Source organism: Thalassophryne amazonica, unplaced genomic scaffold, assembly GCF_902500255.1.
Source record: "Thalassophryne amazonica unplaced genomic scaffold, fThaAma1.1, whole genome shotgun sequence".
Classification (NCBI taxonomy): Eukaryota; Metazoa; Chordata; class Actinopteri; order Batrachoidiformes; family Batrachoididae; genus Thalassophryne; species Thalassophryne amazonica.
In genome coordinates this window covers 22,123-42,088 of record NW_022986424.1, presented here as the reverse complement: position 1 = coordinate 42,088, position 19,966 = coordinate 22,123, and the positions used below count along the sequence as shown (strand labels likewise).

General features: G+C 38.5%; 1 protein-coding gene across 1 annotated transcript in view; it reads left to right on the top strand.

The window, feature by feature from the left end:
- The first annotated feature begins 8,944 nt into the window (after positions 1 to 8,944).
- tlx1 (T cell leukemia homeobox 1) overlaps positions 8,945 to 19,966 on the top strand; it is a 30,648-nt gene continuing 19,626 nt past the window's right edge. Inside the window, exon 1 of the mRNA XM_034165688.1 lies at positions 8,945 to 9,386. Within this exon, the coding sequence (XP_034021579.1) occupies positions 8,945 to 9,386 (442 nt within the window). The remainder of the gene's footprint in view (positions 9,387 to 19,966) is intronic.

The window sequence follows — 19,966 nt, the reverse complement described above, 5'->3', positions numbered from 1 at the left end:
TATACCACGGAGTCAGGCACTTCTGATTTAAGGCTCTCTTTTTCAGAGGAGCTACAGCATCCAAAGTTGTCTTCAATGAGGATGTAAAACTATTGACGAGATACTCTATCTCACTTACAGAGTTTAGGTAGCTACTCTGCACTGTTGGTATATGGCATTAGGGAACATAAAGAAGGAATCATATCCTTAAACCTAGTTACAGCACTTTCTGAAAGACTTCTAGTGTAATGAAACTTATTCCCCACTGCTGGGTAGTCCATCAGAGTAAATGTAAATGTTATTAAGAAATGATCAGACAGAAGGGAGTTTTCAGGGAATACTGTTAAGTCTTCAATTTCCATACCATAAGTCAGAACAAGATCTAAGATATGATTAAAGTGGTGGGTGGACTCATTTACATTTTGAGCAAAGCCAATTTAGTCTAATAATAGATTAAATGCAGTGTTGAGGCTGTCATTCTTAGCATCTGTGTGGATGTTAAAATCGCCCACTATAATTATCTTATCTGAACTAAGCACTAAGTCAGACAAAAGGTCAGAAAATTCACAGAGAAACTCACCGTAACGACCAGGTGGACGATAGATAATAACAAATAAAACTGGTTTTTGGGACTTCCAATTTGGATGGACAAGACTAAGAGTCAAGCTTTCAAATGAATTAAAGCTCTGTCTGGGTTTTTGATTAATTAATAAGCTGGAATGGAAGATTGCTGCTAATCCTCCTCCTCGGCCCGTGCTACGAGCATTCTGGCAGTTAGTGTGACTCGGGGGTGTTGACTCATTTAAACTAACATATTCATCCTGCTGTAACCAGGTTTCTGTAAGGCAGAATAAATCAATATGTTGATCAATTATTATATCATTTACCAACAGGGACTTAGAAGAGAGAGACCTAATGTTTAATAGACCACATTTAACTGTTTTAGTCTGTGGTGCAGTTGAAGGTGCTATATTATTTTTTCTTTTTGAATTTTTATGCTTAAATAGATTTTTGCTGGTTATTGGTGGTCTGGGAGCAGGCACCGTCTCTACGGGGATGGGGTAATGAGGGGATGGCAGGGGGAGAGAAGCTGCAGAGAGGTGTGTAAGACTACAACTCTGCTTCCTGGTCCCAACCCTGGATAGTCACGGTTTGGAGGATTTAAGAAAATTGGCCAGATTTCTAGAAATGAGAGCTGCTCCATCCAAAGTGGGATGGATGCCATCTCTCCTAACAAGACCAGGTTTTCCCCAGAAGCTTTGCCAATTATCTATGAAGCCCACCTCATTTTTTGGACACCACTCAGACAGCCAGCAATTCAAGGAGAACATGCGGCTAAACATGTCACTCCCGGTCCGATTGGGGAGGGGCCCAGAGAAAACTACAGAGTCCGACATTGTTTTTGCAAAGTTACAAACCGATTCAATGTTAATTTTAGTGACCTCCAATTGGCGTAACCGGGTGTCATTACTGCCGACGTGAATTACAATCTTACCAAATTTACGCTTATGTTGTGTGGGCCGCTGAAGAGGAGGTACTGCTGGCCCACCACCACCAGTCTCGGCGCCCTCTCATGCTTGAAGCCCGCACTCCAAGCAGGGCGCCGAGACAGAGAGTGACAGCTGTCACTCATTTACACCAGCTGTCACCAATCACCAGCGTCCCTACAAAAGCCGGATTATTACTCCACCTCCTCGCCGAAAAATCAGCTACCGTCTAAGGTAACCTTCTCTGCTGAATTATCGTTGTATCTAACATTGTTCTGTGTGCAGCCGTGTTCCTGCGGGCTCTGTCAGAAGCTGGATTGGCGGATAGTGGGAGGGCGACGTTCTTCGCCTCTCACTCCATCCAGGGACGAGACTAACAGGAGCTGCATGGGTGAAATTGTTTCTGGAGGTGGAGGTTTTCCCTCCTTGAAGATCTGTAGGTGAAGGAGTACTGGGTGTGTGGATACACACTCACCATTGACTGTTTTTCACCTTCTGCCAGCAGTACCAGGGTCTGCAACAGAAGACGGTGACCACCTGGGGACTCAGGACTTGGCGGCTCCGGTGTTCTTCAGGCTGTTGGTGGTGGAAGCTGTGTGGGTCCCGGCTCTTTGATCGCCAGAGGTCTCCTATCTTCGAGCCTGCCCACACGTCACCTTGTGTTTAATTGGCATTGTATCTTTGTCTGTATCCAGTTGTGCATTTCACAACATTAAATTGTTACTCTTTGTCTTATCCATTGTCCGTTCATTTGCGCCCCCTGTTGTGGGTCCGTGTTACGACACCTTCCCAACAGGATTTCTCGTCCATTCGTCATGGATCCCGCGGGGCGTCAACCACAGCTTGAACAGCCAATGGGAGAACAAGGAGCGCAGGCGTCAGCAGGAGGCGTGGTAAGTGATCTGCAGCAAATCCTTACCGCTTTTACCGCCCAGAGTGGAAGCGCGTGACTCGAGCGCTGCTGCAGTGACTCCTCCTGCTGGCTCTGGGCCACAGACAGACGTTCCACTGGCCGTTCAACAAACCCCCCCACCGTCCCCTGAAGCTTACATAAGCCCTCCAGAACCGTACGGAGGCTGTGTCGAAACGTGCGCAGACTTCTTAATGCAGTGTTCGCTCGTTTTTGCACAGCGTCCAGTTATGTACGCATCAGATGCCAGCCGGGTGGCTTATGTGATTAATTTGCTTCGAGGTGAGGCACACGCCTGGGCTACGGCGCTTTGGGAACAGAATTCGTGGCTCCTGACGTCATACGCTGGGGTTGTACGGGAATTCAAACAGGTGTTTGATCATCCCAACAGAGGCGAGACCGCCTCGAGCGTGCTGCTGTCAATGAGACAGGGACGCCGGAGCGCAGCTGATTATGCAGTCGACTTCTGCATCGCGGCTGCGAGGTCCGGCTGGAATAATGTTGCGCTCCGCGCCGCCTTCATAAACGGACTATCTCCGGTCCTGAAGGAGCATCTGCTGGCTAAGGAGGTACCGCAAGATTTCGACGGGCTTATCAATTTGGTTATACGCTTAGACAAGCGGTTGAATGAACACCATCGGGAGCAGGCCGGGGGGCGTGGTCGGGCTCAAGCCGTCCCTCTTTCCTCCGGGTCCGAAAGGGTGTCGTCGTCCCCACGTTCCACTGCCAGAGGGCTCCGTGTGGCAACAGCTCCCCCTGCTGACGAAGCTATGGACACGAGCAGGGCCAAATTAAAATCAAATATCAGACAAAGGAGGCTGGCCCGCGGGGAGTGTTTTTTCTGTGGCTCTTGTGAGCACAGGTTAAAAGACTGCCCCAAACGATCAAACTCCAACGCCCATCCTTAGGAACTGGATTAAGGGTGGGCCATAATATGCACACGGGGAAAACCCATAAATCAGCACGAATCCCAGTAACAATCCTGAGTGGGGATTTAACCCTTCACGCCCCAGCACTGGTAGACACGGGGTCAGAAGGGAATCTGCTGGATAGCAGATGGGCCAGGGAAGTAGGGCTTCCTCTGGTGGCTCTGCCTTCACCATTGAAGGTGCGAGCACTAGATGGCACTCTACTCCCATTAATTACACATCAGACACAGCCCGTGACCTTGGTTGTGTCTGGGAATCACAGGGAGGAGATCGTGTTTTTTGTGACACCTTCTACCTCCCGAGTGATTCTGGGATTTCTATGGATGGTGAAGCACAATCCCCGGATTGATTGGCCGTCTGGGGTGGTGACGCAGTGGAGCGAAACCTGCCACCGGGAGTGTCTTGGATCCTCGGTTCCACCCGGAATCACAGCTAAAGAGGAGGTCAAAGTCCCCACCAATCTGACGGCGGTGCCCGAGGTGTACCACGATCTTGCTGACGTCTTCAGCAAAGATCTGGCACTCACTCTTCCCCCGCACCGACCGTACGATTGTGCCATCGATTTGATCCCGGGCGCTGAGTACCCGTCCAGTAGATTGTACAACCTCTCACGTCCGGAACGCGAATCGATGGAGACCTACATCTGGGACTCCTTAGCCGCCGGGTTGATTCGGAACTCCACCTCCCCGATGGGTGCGGGTTTCTTTTTTGTGGGTAAAAAAGACGGCGGACTCCGTCCATGCATTGACTACAGAGGGCTGAACGAGATTACGGTTCGCAATCGATACCCGTTGCCCCTGTTGGATTCGGTGTTCACGCCCCTGCATGGAGCCAAAATGTTCACCAAACTAGATCTTAGGAATGCGTACCACCTGGTTCGGATCCGGAAGAGAGACGAATGGAAGACGGCATTTAACACCCCGTTAGGTCATTTTGAGTACCTGGTCATGCCGTTCGGCCTCACTAATGCCCCCGCGACGTTCCAAGCATTGGTTAATGACGTCTTGCGGGACTTCCTGCACCGGTTTGTCTTCGTATATCTGGATGATATACTCATCTTTTCTCCGGACCCTGAGACTCATGTCCAGCATGTACGTCAGGTCCTGCAGCGGTTACTAGAAAACCGGTTGTTTGTGAAGGGCGAGAAGTGTGAGTTCCACCGCACTTCTTTGTCCTTCCTGGGGTTCATCATCTCCTCCAACTCCGTCGCCCCGGATCCGGCCAAGGTTGCGGCGGTGAGAGATTGGCCCCAACCAACAAGCCGTAGGAAGCTGCAACAGTTCCTCGGCTTTGCAAATTTCTACCGGAGGTTCATTAAAGGTTACAGTCAGGTTGTTAGCTCCCTGACTGCCCTGACCTCCACTAAAGTCCCCTTCACCTGGTCGGATCGGTGCAAAGCCGCGTTTAGGGAGTTGAAACGCCAGTTTTCGTCTGCACCAGTTCTGGTGCAGCCTGATCCTACTCGCCAGTTCATAGTGGAGGTGGATGCCTCTGACTCAGGGATAGGAGCCGTTCTGTCCCAGAGCGGGGAGTCCAACAAGGTTCTCCATCCATGTGCCTACTTTTCCCGCAGGTTGACCCCCGCTGAACGTAACTATGACGTGGGCAATCGGGAACTCCTCGCGGTGAAGGAGGCTCTTAAAGAGTGGAGACACCTGTTGGAGGGAGCTACGGTGCCTTTCACGGTTTTCACGGACCATCGGAACCTGGAGTACATCCGGTCCGCCAAGCGGCTGAACCCCAGGCAAGCCCGCTGGTCCCTGTTCTTTGGACGCTTTGACTTCCGGATCACCTACCGTCCCGGGACTAGGAACCAACGATCCGATGCACTGTCCCGGGTGCACGAAGAGGAAGCCAAGGCCGAGTTGTCAGACCCCATCGAGACCATCGTTCCTGAGTCCACTGTCGTGGCCACCCTCACATGGGACGTGGAGAAGACCGTCCAGGAGGCCCTGGCAAGGAACCCGGACCCGGGGAACGGTCCTAAGAACAGACCGTTCTTAGGACGTACGTCCCACCAGAAGCCAGGGCTGCCATCTTGGACTTCTGCCACGGATCCAAGTTCTCCTGTCATCCCGGAGTGCGTAGGACCGTGGCAGTGGTCCAGCAGCGCTTCTGGTGGGCGTCACTGGAAGCCGACGTCCGGGACTATGTCCAGGCCTGTACCACCTGTGCTAGGGGCAAGGCGGATCATCATAAGATCAGGGGCCTCCTCCAGCCCCTGCCTGTGCCTCATCGCCGCTGGTCTCACATCGGCCTGGACTTCGTCACGGGCCTCGTTGTATCTACAATTGTTCTGTGTGCAGCCGTGTTCCTGCGGGCTCTGTCAGAAGCTGGATTGGCGGATAGTGGGAGGGCGACGTTCTTCGCCTCTCACTCCATCCAGGGACGAGACTAACAGGAGCTGCACGGGTGAAATTGTTTCTGGAGGTGGAGGTTTTCCCTCCTTGAAGATCTGTAGGTGAAGGAGTACTGGGTGTGTGGATACGCACTCACCATTGACTGTTTTTCATCTTCTGCCAGCAGTACCAGGGTCTGCAACAGAAGACGGTGACCACCTGGGGACTCAGGACTTGGCGGCTCCGGTGTTCTTCAGGCTGTTGGTGGTGGAAGCTGTGTGGGTCCCGGCTCTTTGATCGCCAGAGGTCTCCTATCTTTGAGCCTGCCCGCACGTCACCTTGTGTTTAATTGGCATTATATCTTTGTCTGTATCCAGTTGTGCATTTCACAACATTAAATTGTTACTCTTTGTCTTATCCATTGTCCGTTCATATGCGCCCCCTGTTGTGGGTCCGTGTTACGACACCTTCCCAACAGCTTAGCCTTAGCCAGCAGTTTCAAATTTCCTTCAATGTCGCCTGCTCTGGCCCCCGGAAGACAATTGACTATGGTTGCTGGTGTCGCTAACTTCACATTTCTCAAAACAGAGTCGCCAATAACCAGAGTTTGTTCCTCGGCGGGTGTGTCGTCGAGTGGGGAAAAACGGTTAGAAATGTGAACAGGTTGGCGGTGTACACGGGGCTTCTGTTTAGGGCTACGCTTCCTCCTCACAGTCACCCAGTCGGCCTGCTTTCCCGGCTGCTTGGGATCTGCCAGAGGGAAACTAACGGCGGCTAAGCTACCTTGGTCCGCACCGACTACAGGGGCCTGGCTAGCTGTAGAATTTTCCACGGTGCGGAGCCGAGTCTTCAGTTCACCCAGCCTGGCCTCCAAAGCTACGAATAAGCTACACTTATTACAAGTACCATTACTGCTAAAGGAGGCCGAAGAATAACTAAACATTTCACACCCAGAGCAGAAAAGTGCGGGAGAGACAGGAGAAGCCGCCATGCTAAACCGGCTAAGAGCTAGTAGCTGCGCTAAGCTAGCGGATTCCTAAAAACACACAAAGTGAATAATGTGTAAATAATTTAGAGGTGATTCAGCAGAGGGAGTGTTTTAGTTAAGGCACGTGAAGATTACACTGTGAAACAAATCGTTATCTAGATAACTAGATCAGTCTAACTGCGCAGATTAAACAGCTAACAGATACAGAAAAACACCGCTGTGCTCCAGAACAGGAAGTGATACAATACTGCAGTGAGAGCCAACCACCAGTAGAGGCAAGCCAAGTCTAAGTCACAAACTGCGTCCAGTCTTTGTTTTGCTTCGAACCTGAGAGGATTCTGTCTGGATGTTTAACATTCAACCACAAATGGAACTGCAGATGTCACTTTTAGCACAATATGACCACTTTAATATGGTCATATGGTGGTTAATGACCCTGAACCATCCCTTAGTTATGCTGCTATAGACGTAGACTGCTGGGGGGTTCCCATGATGCACTGTTTCTTTCTCTTTTTGCTCTGTATGCACCACTCTGCATTTAATCATTAGTGATCGATCTCTGCTCCCCTCCACAGCATGTCTTTTTCCTGGTTCTCTCCCTCAGCCCCAACCAGTCCCAGCAGAAGACTGCCCCTCCCTGAGCCTGGTTCTGCTGGAGGTTTCTTCCTGTTAAAAGGGAGTTTTTCCTTCCCACTGTAGCCAAGTGCTTGCTCACAGGGGGTCGTTTTGACCGTTGGGGTTTTACATAATTATTGTATGGCCTTGCCTTACAATATAAAGCGCCTTGGGGCAACTGTTTGTTGTGATTTGGCGCTATATAAAAAAATTGATTGATTGATTGATTGATTGATTGATTAATACATTTGATAACTCGGTCTTTCCTTTGAAATTTTGCCTAATCAGTAAAAAATAAATAAATAAATACTTGTTTGTTTAATTAGCCATTTTAGAATTAATTCCCCAAAAACTAAATTCTGGTTCAAAGCTGGATCCTATATTTAATGATGAATTTATTAACTATTGCAACAGGTTTTTTTTAACCAAATGAAAAGTACAAATATTCTTTCTTTTTTTTGTGCAATGAGTTACTTCCAACCCAGCGTCACGGCAGGTCGCGGGACTGGGGAACGAAACATACATTAATCTGTGTGTTTGTGTAAGGGTTACGACAATGGGGCGCTATACGTAACGGCGGCACGAATTCATTTTGTGACAGAGGCCACAAAATGTGGGTTGAAGTGAGGGGGTCTGGAGGAGTCATGGTTAACGTTGGGGGAGGGTACAATTGCTGCGCAATTATGAGGAGAACCGACTGCATGCATTAAAATTTAATGTTGACCAAATGGCCAATGAGAACTGTCCAACATATATCAAATATTAATACTTTAATGGCCCGTGTTATTGTTAGTAATTAATTCCCAGGTGGTTTTTAAAATAGAGACCTCAGTGGGTCACGTGGTTCAGTATGTCCTTTAATTGTGCGTCTGCAGGTGTCAGACTGTGGAAACAGAATATATTATAAAATGCTGCTTGTTATTTATGATCTACGATCAAACAAAGCCACACCAATTTGTTACAAAGCAGAGGTTATTTTTTCTAATTTAAATTTGTTTCGTCTGGCCCACAGTCATTGATCATTTCTGGGATTCATTAATGGTTTTAATGGATGGCGCCTCTTTGGTGAGTATTTAAAAAAAATATCCCTCCCAACTTTGGGATTTCAATAAGTCCAGTTCTGGACACATGAAAAAAATCAGAGACATGAAAATATTGTTCCTTCACAAAACAAATTCATTTATTCTTTTAAGAAATCGAAACCCAATAGGACTGAGGTTTTGCAATATATATATATATATATATATATATATATATATATATATATATATATATATATATATATATATATATATATATATATATGAGAGAGAGAGAGCGATGTGAGGGGTGTTATTAAGTGTTAATGCCTCTGCAGAGGTCACAAGTTTGAGTAAAAGTAAAACCTGTTGGCTGTTCCGACACACGCACGGAGCGTCACGGTGACTTTGAAGCGTCTTTGAGCTCGTGCGGTGGTGAAACTCCGGTTCCGGGCCTGAAAACGTGTCTTCGTCTCGCGCTGTCTATTTGGCACGTTGATTGATGCGCTCGCGCAGCGGAGGGGAGGACACACGGTCCAGCTTCGCCCCCCTGCACACGCACACACGCGCACACGCACTGAGTTGATAATAACCGGAGGTCGTGGAGAAGAGGACACAGAAGAGTCCACGGAACGCCGCGTGGAGCCTCGCGCGCGGAGCGGGAGGCTCGCGGAGGCCATGGACCACGTCGGGATCCTCGGGGCGCATCTGCAGCAGCACGCGCACGTGGAGCCCATCAGCTTCGGCATTGACCAGATCCTCAGCAACGTGGAGCACAGCTGCATGCTGGGTGCGAGGATGCACGAGGCGGAATACGCGCACCAGGCCTACAGCAGCGGCGCGAGCGGCGGCGGCTTTCCGTGCGCAAACAGCGGCTACAGCGGCACCGGCGCCGCCTGCGGGGTTTCTGCCCTGGGCGGCTCCTACCACATGAACATGGGCATGAACGTGAATGGGACGACCGTGAACTCCGCCGGGGTCATACGCGTGCCCGCGCACCGGCCACTGAGCGGCGCGAGCTCCTCCGTGCCGCCGGTGACCGGAAACATCAACAACCTGAGCGCGCTGACGTTTCCGTGGATGGAGAGCAACAGACGGTACACCAAAGACCGGTTCTCAGGTACGACAACCGCAAAATACAGCAATTATTATTATTATTATTATTATTATTATTCTTATTATTATTATAGGAATGATAATAATAACGTCGTAATAAAGGAGAGCGCAGCGTCCTGTGACTGGACTAAAAGTGTAAAATAAGTGAAATTTGATGTTTGTTTTGTTTTGCTTTCATAGCAGTTTTATCCCATTACTCCAGCAGCCAAATCATGAAAAATAAAACCATTAATGACTTTAAAAACTTCAAGTCATCATTTAGAGCTCCACTGCTGTTCATTTTAGTGCTCCAGAAAACCTTGTGTATTTCTTTTACGATTATTTCTTTAAATTTCAGTACAACGCACGTTGCCAAGCTGCGTCATTCAAAATCAAATGAAGACCTGAAACAAAATCTTCTATTATATATATATATAAATCAAAACACCTGTGAAAATGATTTTGATTCACTGAAAATAGGGCCCGTTGGATTTGTACGATAGAAAAATAATAAATGACAGCACAGCATTCTATTATTGTTGTTGTTATATATTATAATATTACATAATAAATTATATAATAAAGTCATAGCAAATAATAAATTACAGCACAGCATTCTATTATTATTGTTGTTTCTGTTATTTAATATTAATTAACACATTATATAATGAAGTCATAGTGAAATAAGTGACAGCATAACAATATTTTATTATCATTATTATTGTTGTTATATATGTAATAAATTATATAATAAAGTCGTAGCAAAATAATACACTGCACAACATTCTATTTTTATTATTGTTGTTATATAATGTAATAAATTATATAATAAAGTCATAGCAAAATAATAAATGACAGCACAGTATTCTGTTGTTATTGTTATATATTATAATATTACATAATAAATTGCATAATAAAGTCATAGCAAATAATAAATTATAGCACAGCATTCTATTATTATTATTGTTGTTTGTTATTTAATATTAACACATTATATAATGAAGTCATAGTGAAATAATAAGTGACAGCATAGCATTATTTTATTATCATTATTATTGTTGTTATATAATAAATTATATAATAAAGTCGTAGCAAAATAATAGACAGCACAGCATTCCATTATTGTTGTTGTTGTTTCTGTTAATATTAATTAATGCATTATATAATAAAGTCAGTGAAATAATAAGTAACAGCAGAGCATTATTTTATTAATTGTTGTTGTTATATAATGTAATAAATGATATAATAAAGTCATAGCAAAATAATAACAGACAGCACAGTATTCTATTATTGTTGTTGTTATATATTATAATATTATATAATAAATTACAAACCACAGTCATAGCAAAATAATAAATGGCAGCACAGCCTTCTATTACTATTATTATTGTTGTTATATAATATTATATAATAAATTATATAATAACGTCATAGTGAAATAATAGTCAATGACAGCTCAGCATTCTATTATTATCAGTATCGTTATTGTTGTATAATATTATGTAATAAATTCTATAATAAAGTCATAGTGAACTAATAATATTCTATTATTATCATTATCGTTATTGTTGTATAATATTATATAATAAATTCAATAAAGTCATAGTGAAATAATAATAAATGCCATTTCGGCATTCTATTATTATCACTATCGTTATTGTTGTATAATATTATATAATAAATTCTATAATAAAGTCATAATGAAATAATAGTAAATGACAGCTCTGCATTCTATTATTATCATTATTGTTGTTGTTATATATTATAATAATACATTTTATAATAAAGTCATAGTGAAATAATAATAAATGACAGTTCGGCATTCTATTATTATCATGATCGTTATTGTTGTATAATATTATATAATAAATTCAATAAAGTCATAGTGATAATAATAAATGCCATTTCGGCATTCTATTATTATCACTATCGTTATTGTTGTATAATATTATATAATAAATTCTATAATAAAGTCATAGTGAAATAATAGTAAATGACAGCTCTGCATTCTATTATTATCATTATTGTTGTTGTTATATATTATAATAATAAATTTTACAATAAAGTCATAGTGAAATAATAATAAATGACAGCTCGGCATTCTATTATTATCATTATTGTTGTTGTTATATATTATAATAATAAATTTTATAATAAAGTCATAGTGAAATAATAATAAATGACAGTTCGGCATTCTATTATTATCATGATCGTTATTGTTGTATAATATTATATAATAAATTCTATAATAAAGTCATAGTGAAATAATAGTAAATGACAGCTCTGCATTCTGTTATTATCATTATCGTTATTGTTGTATAATATTATATAATAAATTTTATAATAAAGTCATAGTGAATAATAATAAATGATAGCTCTGCATTCTATTATTATCATGATCATTATTGTTGTATAATATTATATAATAAATTCTATAATAAAGTCATAGTGAAATAATAATAAATGACAGCTCGGCATTCTATTATTATCATTATTGTTGTTGTTATATATTATAATAATAAATTTTATAATAAAGTCATAGTGAAATAATAATAAATGACAGTTCGGCATTCTATTATTATCATGATCGTTATTGTTGTATAATATTATATAATAAATTCTATAATAAAGTCATAGTGAATAATAATAAATGATAGCTCTGCATTCTGTTATTATCATTATCATTATTGTTGTATAATATTATATAATAAATTCTATAATAAAGTCATAGTGAATAATAATAAATGATAGCTCTGCATTCTGTTATTATCATTATCGTTATTGTTGTATAATATTATATAATAAATTCTATAATAAAGTCATAGTGAAATAATAATAAATGACAGCTTTGCATTCTATTATTATCATTATCGTTATTGTTGTATAATATTATATAATAAATTCTATAATAAAGTCATAGTGAATAATAATAAATGATAGCTCTGCATTCTGTTATTATCATTATCGTTATTGTTGTATAATATTATATAATAAATTCTATAATAAAGTCATAGTGAATAATAAGAAATGATAGCTCTGCATTCTGTTATTATCATTATCGTTATTGTTGTATAATATTATATAATAAATTCTATAATAAAGTCATAGTGAAATAATAATAAATGACAGCTCGGCATTCTATTATTATCATTATTGCTGTTGTTATATATTATAATAATAAATTTTATAATAAAGTCATAGTGAAATAATAATAAATGACAGTTCGGCATTCTATTATTATCATGATCGTTATTGTTGTATAATATTATATAATAAATTCTATAATAAAGTCATAGTGAATAATAAGAAATGATAGCTCTGCATTCTGTTATTATCATTATCATTATTGTTGTATAATATTATATAATAAATTTTATAATAAAGTCATAGTGAATACTATTAAATGATAGCTCTGCATTCTATTATTATCATGATCGTTATTGTTGTATAATATTAAATAATAAATTCTATAATAAAGTCATAGTGAAATAATAATAAATGACAGCTCTGCATTCTGTTATTATCATTATCATTATTGTTGTATAATATTATATAATAAATTCTATAATAAAGTCATAGTGAAATAATAATAAATGACAGCTTTGCATTCTATTATTATCATTATCGTTATTGTTGTATAATATTATATAATAAATTCTATAATAAAGTCATAGTGAAATAATAATAAATGACAGCTTTGCATTCTATTATTATCATTATCGTTATTGTTGTATAATATTATATAATACATTTTATAATAAAGTCATAGTGAAATAATATATGACAGCTCTGCATTCTATTATTATCATTATCGTTATTGTTGTATAATATTATATAATAAATTCTATAATAAAGTCATAGTGAAATAATAATAAATGACAGCTCTGCATTCTGTTATTATCATGATCGTTATTGTTGTATAATATTATATAATAAATTTTATAATAAAGTCATAGTGAAATAATATATGACAGCTTTGCATTCTATTATTATCATTATCGTTATTGTTGTATAATATTATATAATAAATTCTATAATAAAGTCATAGTGAAATAATAATAAATGACAGCTCTGCATTCTATTATTATCATTATCGTTATTGTTGTATAATATTATATAATAAATTCTATAATAAAGTCATAGTAAAATAATAATAAATGACAGCTCTGCATTCTATTATTATCATTATCGTTATTGTTGTATAATATTATATAATAAATTCTATAATAAAGTCATAGTGAAATAATAATAAATGACAGATTTGCATTCTATTATTATCATTATCGTTATTGTTGTATAATATTATATAATAAATTCTATAATAAAGTCATAGTGAAATAATAATAAATGACAGCTCTGCATTCTGTTATTATCATGATCGTTATTGTTGTATAATATTATATAATAAATTCTATAATAAAGTCATAGTGAAATAATAATAAATGACAGCTCTGCATTCTGTTATTATCATGATCGTTATTGTTGTATAATATTATATAATAAATTTTATAATAAAGTCATAGTGAAATAATATATGACAGCTCTGCATTCTGTTATTATCATTATTGTTATTGTTGTATAATATTATATAATAAATTCTATAATAAAGTCATAGTGAAATAATAATAAATGACAGCTCTGCATTCTGTTATTATCATTATCGTTATTGTTGTATAATATTATATAATAAATTCTATAATAAAGTCATAGTGAAATAATAATAAATGACAGCTCTGCGTTCTGTTATTATCATTATCGTTATTGTTGTATTATATATAATAAATTCTATAATAAAGTCATGGTGAAATAATAATAAATGACAGCTCTGCATTCTATTATTATCATTATCGTTATTGTTGTATAATAGTATATAATAAATTCTATAATAAAGTCATAGTGAAATAATAATAAATGACAGCTCGGCATTCTATTATTATCATTATTGTTATTGTTGTATAATATTATATAATAAATTCTATAATAAAGTCATAGTGAAATAATAATAAATGACAGCAAAGCATTCTATTATTATCATTATTGTTGTTGTTACACAATATATAATAAATTATAAAATAAAGTCATAGTGAAATAATAATAATAAATGACAGCTTTGCATTCTATTATTATCATTATTGTTATTGTTGTATAATATTATATAATAAATTCTATAATAAAGTCATAGTGAAATAATAATAAATGACAGCTTTGCATTCTATTATTATCATTATCGTTATTGTTGTATAATATTATATAATAAATTATATAATAAAGTCATAGTGAAATAATAATAATAAATGGCAGCTTTGCATTCTATTATTATCATTATTGTTATTGTTGTATAATATTATATAATAAATTCTATAATAACGTCATGGTGAAATAATAATAAATGACAGCAAAGCATTCTATTATTATTATTGTTGTTACACAATATATAATAAATTCTATAATAAAGTAATAGTGAAATAATAATAAATGACAGCTCGGCATTCTATTATTATCATTATTGTGTTATATTTTATAATAATACATTTTATAATAAAGTCATCGTGAAATAATAATAAATGACAGCTCTGCATTCTATTATTATCATTATCGTTATTGTTGTATAATATTATATAATAATTTCTATAATAAAGTCATAGTGAAATAATAATAAATGACAGCACAGCATTCTATTATTATCATTATTGTGTTATATTTTATAATAATAAATTTTATAATAAAGTCATAGTGAAATAATAATAAATGACAGCTCGGCATTCTATTATTATCATTATTGTGTTATATTTTATAATAATAAATTTTATAATAAAGTCATCGTGAAATAATAATAAATGACAGCTCTGCATTCTATTATTATCATTATCGTTATTGTTGTATAATATTATATAATAATTTCTATAATAAAGTCATAGTGAAATAATAATAAATGACAGCACAGCATTCTATTATTATCATTATTGTTGTTGTTACACAATATATAATAAATTCTATAATAAAGTAATAGTGAAATAATAATAAATGACAGCTTTGCATTCTATTATTATCATTATCATTGTTGTTGCATAATATTTCAATCAATCAATCAATCAACTTGTTTTTTTATATAGCACCAAATCACAACAAACAGTTGCCCCAAGGCGCTCTATATTGCAAGGCAAGGCCATACAATAACTATGAAAAACCCCAACGGTCAAAACGACCCCCTGTGAGCAAGCACTTGGCTACAGTGGGAAGGAAAAACTCCCTTTTAACAGGAAGACACCTCCAGCAGAACCAGGCTCAGGGAGGGGCAGTCTTCTGCTGAGACTGGTTGGGGCTGAGGGAGACAACCAGGAAAAAGACATGCTGTGGAGGGGAGCAGAGATAGATCACTAATGATTAAATGCAGAGTGATGCATACGGAGCAAAAAGAGAAAGAAACAGTGCATCATGGGAACCCCCCCACAGTCTACGTCTAAAGCAGCATAACCAAGGGATGGTCCAGGGTCACCCGATCCAGCCCTAACTATAAGCCTTAGCGAAAAGGAAAGTTTTAAGCCTAATCTTAAAAGTAGAGAGGGTGTCTGTCTCCCTGATCTGAATTGGGAGCTGGTTCCACAGGAGAGGAGCCTGAAAGCTGAAGGCTCTGCCTCCCATTCTAGAAAGATGTCCTAGCTTTACGGAGGGCTTTTTTATAGAGCAACAAACTCTTTTTCCAGGCTAAGTGAAGATCTTCTAAATTAGTGAGACGCCATTTCCTCTCCAACTTACGGGTTATCTGCTTTAAGCTACGAGTTTGTGAGTTATACCACGGAGTCAGACACTTCTGATTTAAAGCTCTCTTTTTCAGAGGAGCTACAGCATCCAAAGTTGTCTTCAATGAGGATGTAAAACTATTGACGAGATACTCTATCTCCCTTACAGAGTTTAGGTAGCTACTCTGCACTGTGTTGGTATATGGCATTAGAGAACATAAAGAAGGAATCATATCCTTAAACCTAGTTACAGCGCTTTCTGAAAGACTTCTAGTGTAATGAAACTTATTCCCCACTGCTGGGTAGTCCATCAGAGTAAATGTAAATGTTATTAAGAAATGATCAGACAGAAGGGAGTTTTCAGGGAATACTGTTAAGTCTTCTATTTCCATACCATAAGTCAGAACAAGATCTAAGATATGATTAAAGTGGTGGGTGGACTCATTTACTTTTTGAGCAAAGCCAATAGAGTCTAATAATAGATTAAATGCAGTGTTGAGGCTGTCATTCTCAGCATCTGTGTGGATGTTAAAATCGCCCACTATAATTATCTTATCTGAGCTAAGCACTAAGTCAGACAAAAGGTCTGAAAATTCACAGAGAAACTCACAGTAGCGACCAGGTGGACGATAGATAATAACAAATAAAACTGGTTTTTGGGACTTCCAATTTGGATGGACAAGACTAAGAGACAAGCTTTCAAATGAATTAAAGCTCTGTCTGGGTTTTTGATTAATTAATAAGCTGGAATGGAAGATTGCTGCTAATCCTCCGCCTCGGCCCGTGCTACGAGCATTCTGACAGTTAGTGTGACTCGGGGGAGTTGACTCATTTAAACTAACATATTCATCCTGCTGTAACCAGGTTTCTGTAAGGCAGAATAAATCAATATGTTGATCAATTATTATATCATTTACTAACAGGGACTTAGAAGAGAGAGACCTAATGTTTAATAGACCACATTTAGCTGTTTTAGTCTGTGGTGCAGTTGAAGGTGCTATATTATTTTTTCTTTTTGAATTTTTATGCTTAAATAGATTTTTGCTGGTTATTGGTGGTCTGGGAGCAGGCACCGTCTCTACGGGGATGGGGTAATGAGGGGATGGCAGGGGGAGAGAAGCTGCAGAGAGGTGTGTAAGACTACAACTCTGCCTCCTGGTCCCAACGCTGGACAGTCACAGTTTGGAGGATTTAAGAAAATTGGCCAGATTTCTAGAAATGAGAGCTGCTCCCTCTAAAGTGGGATGGATGCCGTCTCTCCTAACAAGACCAGGTTTTCCCCAGAAGCTTTGCCAATTATCAATGAAGCCCACCTCATTTTTTGGACACCACTCAGACAGACAGCAATTCAAGGAGAACATGCGGCTAAACATGTCACTCCCGGTCTGATTAGGGAGGGGCCCAGAGAAAACAACAGAGTCCGACATTGTTTTTGCAAAGTTACACACCGATTTAATGTTAATTTTAGTGACCTCCGATTGGCGTAACCGAGTGTCATTACTGCCGACGTGAATTACAATCTTACCAAATTTACGCTTAGCCTTAGCCAGCAGTTTCAAATTTCCTTCAATGTCGCCTGCTCTGGCCCCCGGAAGACAATTGACTATGGTTGCTGGTGTCGCTAACTTCACATTTCTCAAAACAGAGTCGCCAATAACCAGAGTTTGATCCTCGGCGAGTGTATCATCGAGTGGGGAAAAACGGTTAGAGATGTGAACGGGTTGACGGTGTACACGGGGCTTCTGTTTAGGGCTACGCTTCCTCCTCACAGTCACCCAGTCAGCCTGCTTTGCCGGCTGCTCGGGATCTGCCAGAGGGAAACTAACGGCGGCTAAGCTACCTTGGTCCGCACCGACTACAGGGGCCTGGCTAGCTGTAGAATTTTCCACGGTGCGGAGCCGAGTCTCCAATTCGCCCAGCCTGGCCTCCAAAGCTACGAATAAGCTACACTTATTACAAGTACCGTTACTGCTAAAGGAGGCCGAGGAATAACTAAACATTTCACACCCAGAGCAGAAAAGTACGGGAGAGACAGGAGAAGCCGCCATGCTAAATCGGCTAAGAGCTAGTAGCTACGCAACCTAGCGGATTCCTAAAAACACACAAAGTGAATAATGTGTAAATAATTTAGAGGTGATTCAGCAGAAGGAGTGCCTTAATTAAGGCACCAGACAGGCCATGAAGCAGCACAGGTAACGCACGACAACAGCGAACGCACGACAACGGTGCTAAAATAAAATAAAAATCGACTAGACACGCTGTGGAGCAGCACAGATAACGCACGACAACAGTGCTAAAAAAAAAATAAATAAAAACGAAAGCGTTAGCAAGCTAGTTAGCTTGCCAACGCTGATGAAAGTTAGCTGATAAAAGTGCTCCGTCGCGATGTTTCGACCGTTAGAGGTCTTCCTTAGGCGTTGGAGCACAGTGAAAAAGTAAAAAAAAGTAAAAAAGTAAAAAAGTCTTGAAAAAGACTGTTAGTTCAAAGTACAAAGCAGCAGGTAGCAGTCTCTGTGTAAACAGTCCCAACAGAGAGCCAAAATTCTGATGCAACCAACCAACCAACCAACCATTTATTTTAATAAATTATATAATAAAGTCATATTGAAATAATAATAAATGACAGCTCTGCATTCTGTTATTATCATCATCATTATTGTTGTATAATATTATATAATAAATTCTATAATAAAGTCATAGTGAAATAATAATAAATGACAGCACAGCATTCTATTATTATCATTATTGTTGTTACACAATATATAATAAATTCTATAATAAAGTCATCGTGAAATAATAAATGACAGCATAGCATTCTATTATTATCATTATTGTTGTTACACAATATATAATAAATTCTATAATAAAGTCATCGTGAAATAATAAATGACAGCATAGCATTCTATTATTATCATTATTGTTGTTACACAATATATAATAAATTCTATAATAAAGTCATCGTGAAATAATAAATGACAGCATAGCATTCTATTATTATCATTATTGTTGTTACACAATATATAATAAATTCTATAATAAAGTCATCGTGAAATAATAAATGACAGCATAGCATTCTATTATTATCATTATTGTTGTTATATAATATTCAAGTTAATTTAAGATGTACTTATTTTCCCTTTCATATGGCTAGCATACTGGCATAGTATGTTACTATGCTTTTTAATGTTTTAATTCATTTTATTTGTAAATTGAGGGTGCCACGGCCTCAACTTTATCTAAATTCTGGGTCTGTTAGTGAAGCTTAGGGCTAGTGGCCGGCGATCACCTTAGTATTTCTTCTGTTTTTCTTGTTGTTTAATGCTGACAAATTATACTGTATTTTTTGTCTTTCTGATGCCTGATTCTGTTTTTTTCTCTCTGTTTGAGGTGCAGCTCCATCCAGAGATGGGTGTGGTGTCTGTTTCTGTAACTCTCCTGTCCTGTGCACTGGTAACATTTCCTGTATGTTCGTTTTGTGAATTGTTTTGTAAATTGTGGCGGTAGCATGGCCCAAGCAGAGGGTCACCCTTTTGAGTCTGGTCTGCTTGAGGTTTCTTCCTCAGAGGGAGTTTTTTCTTACCACTGTCGCCTGTGTTCTTGCTCTTGGGGTTGGTAAGGTTAGATCTTACTTGTGTGAAGCGCCTTGAGGCAACTTTGTTGTGATTTGGTGCTATAAAAATGAAATAAATTAAATAAATTGAATTGAATGAATTATGTAATAAAGTCATAGTAAAATAATAAATGACAGCACATCTATTATTGTTGTTGTTATATAATATTACATAATAAATTATATAATAAAGTCATTATTATTAAAGTTATTACTATTATCATTACTGATGTTGGTGTTGCTGTTATTGTTATT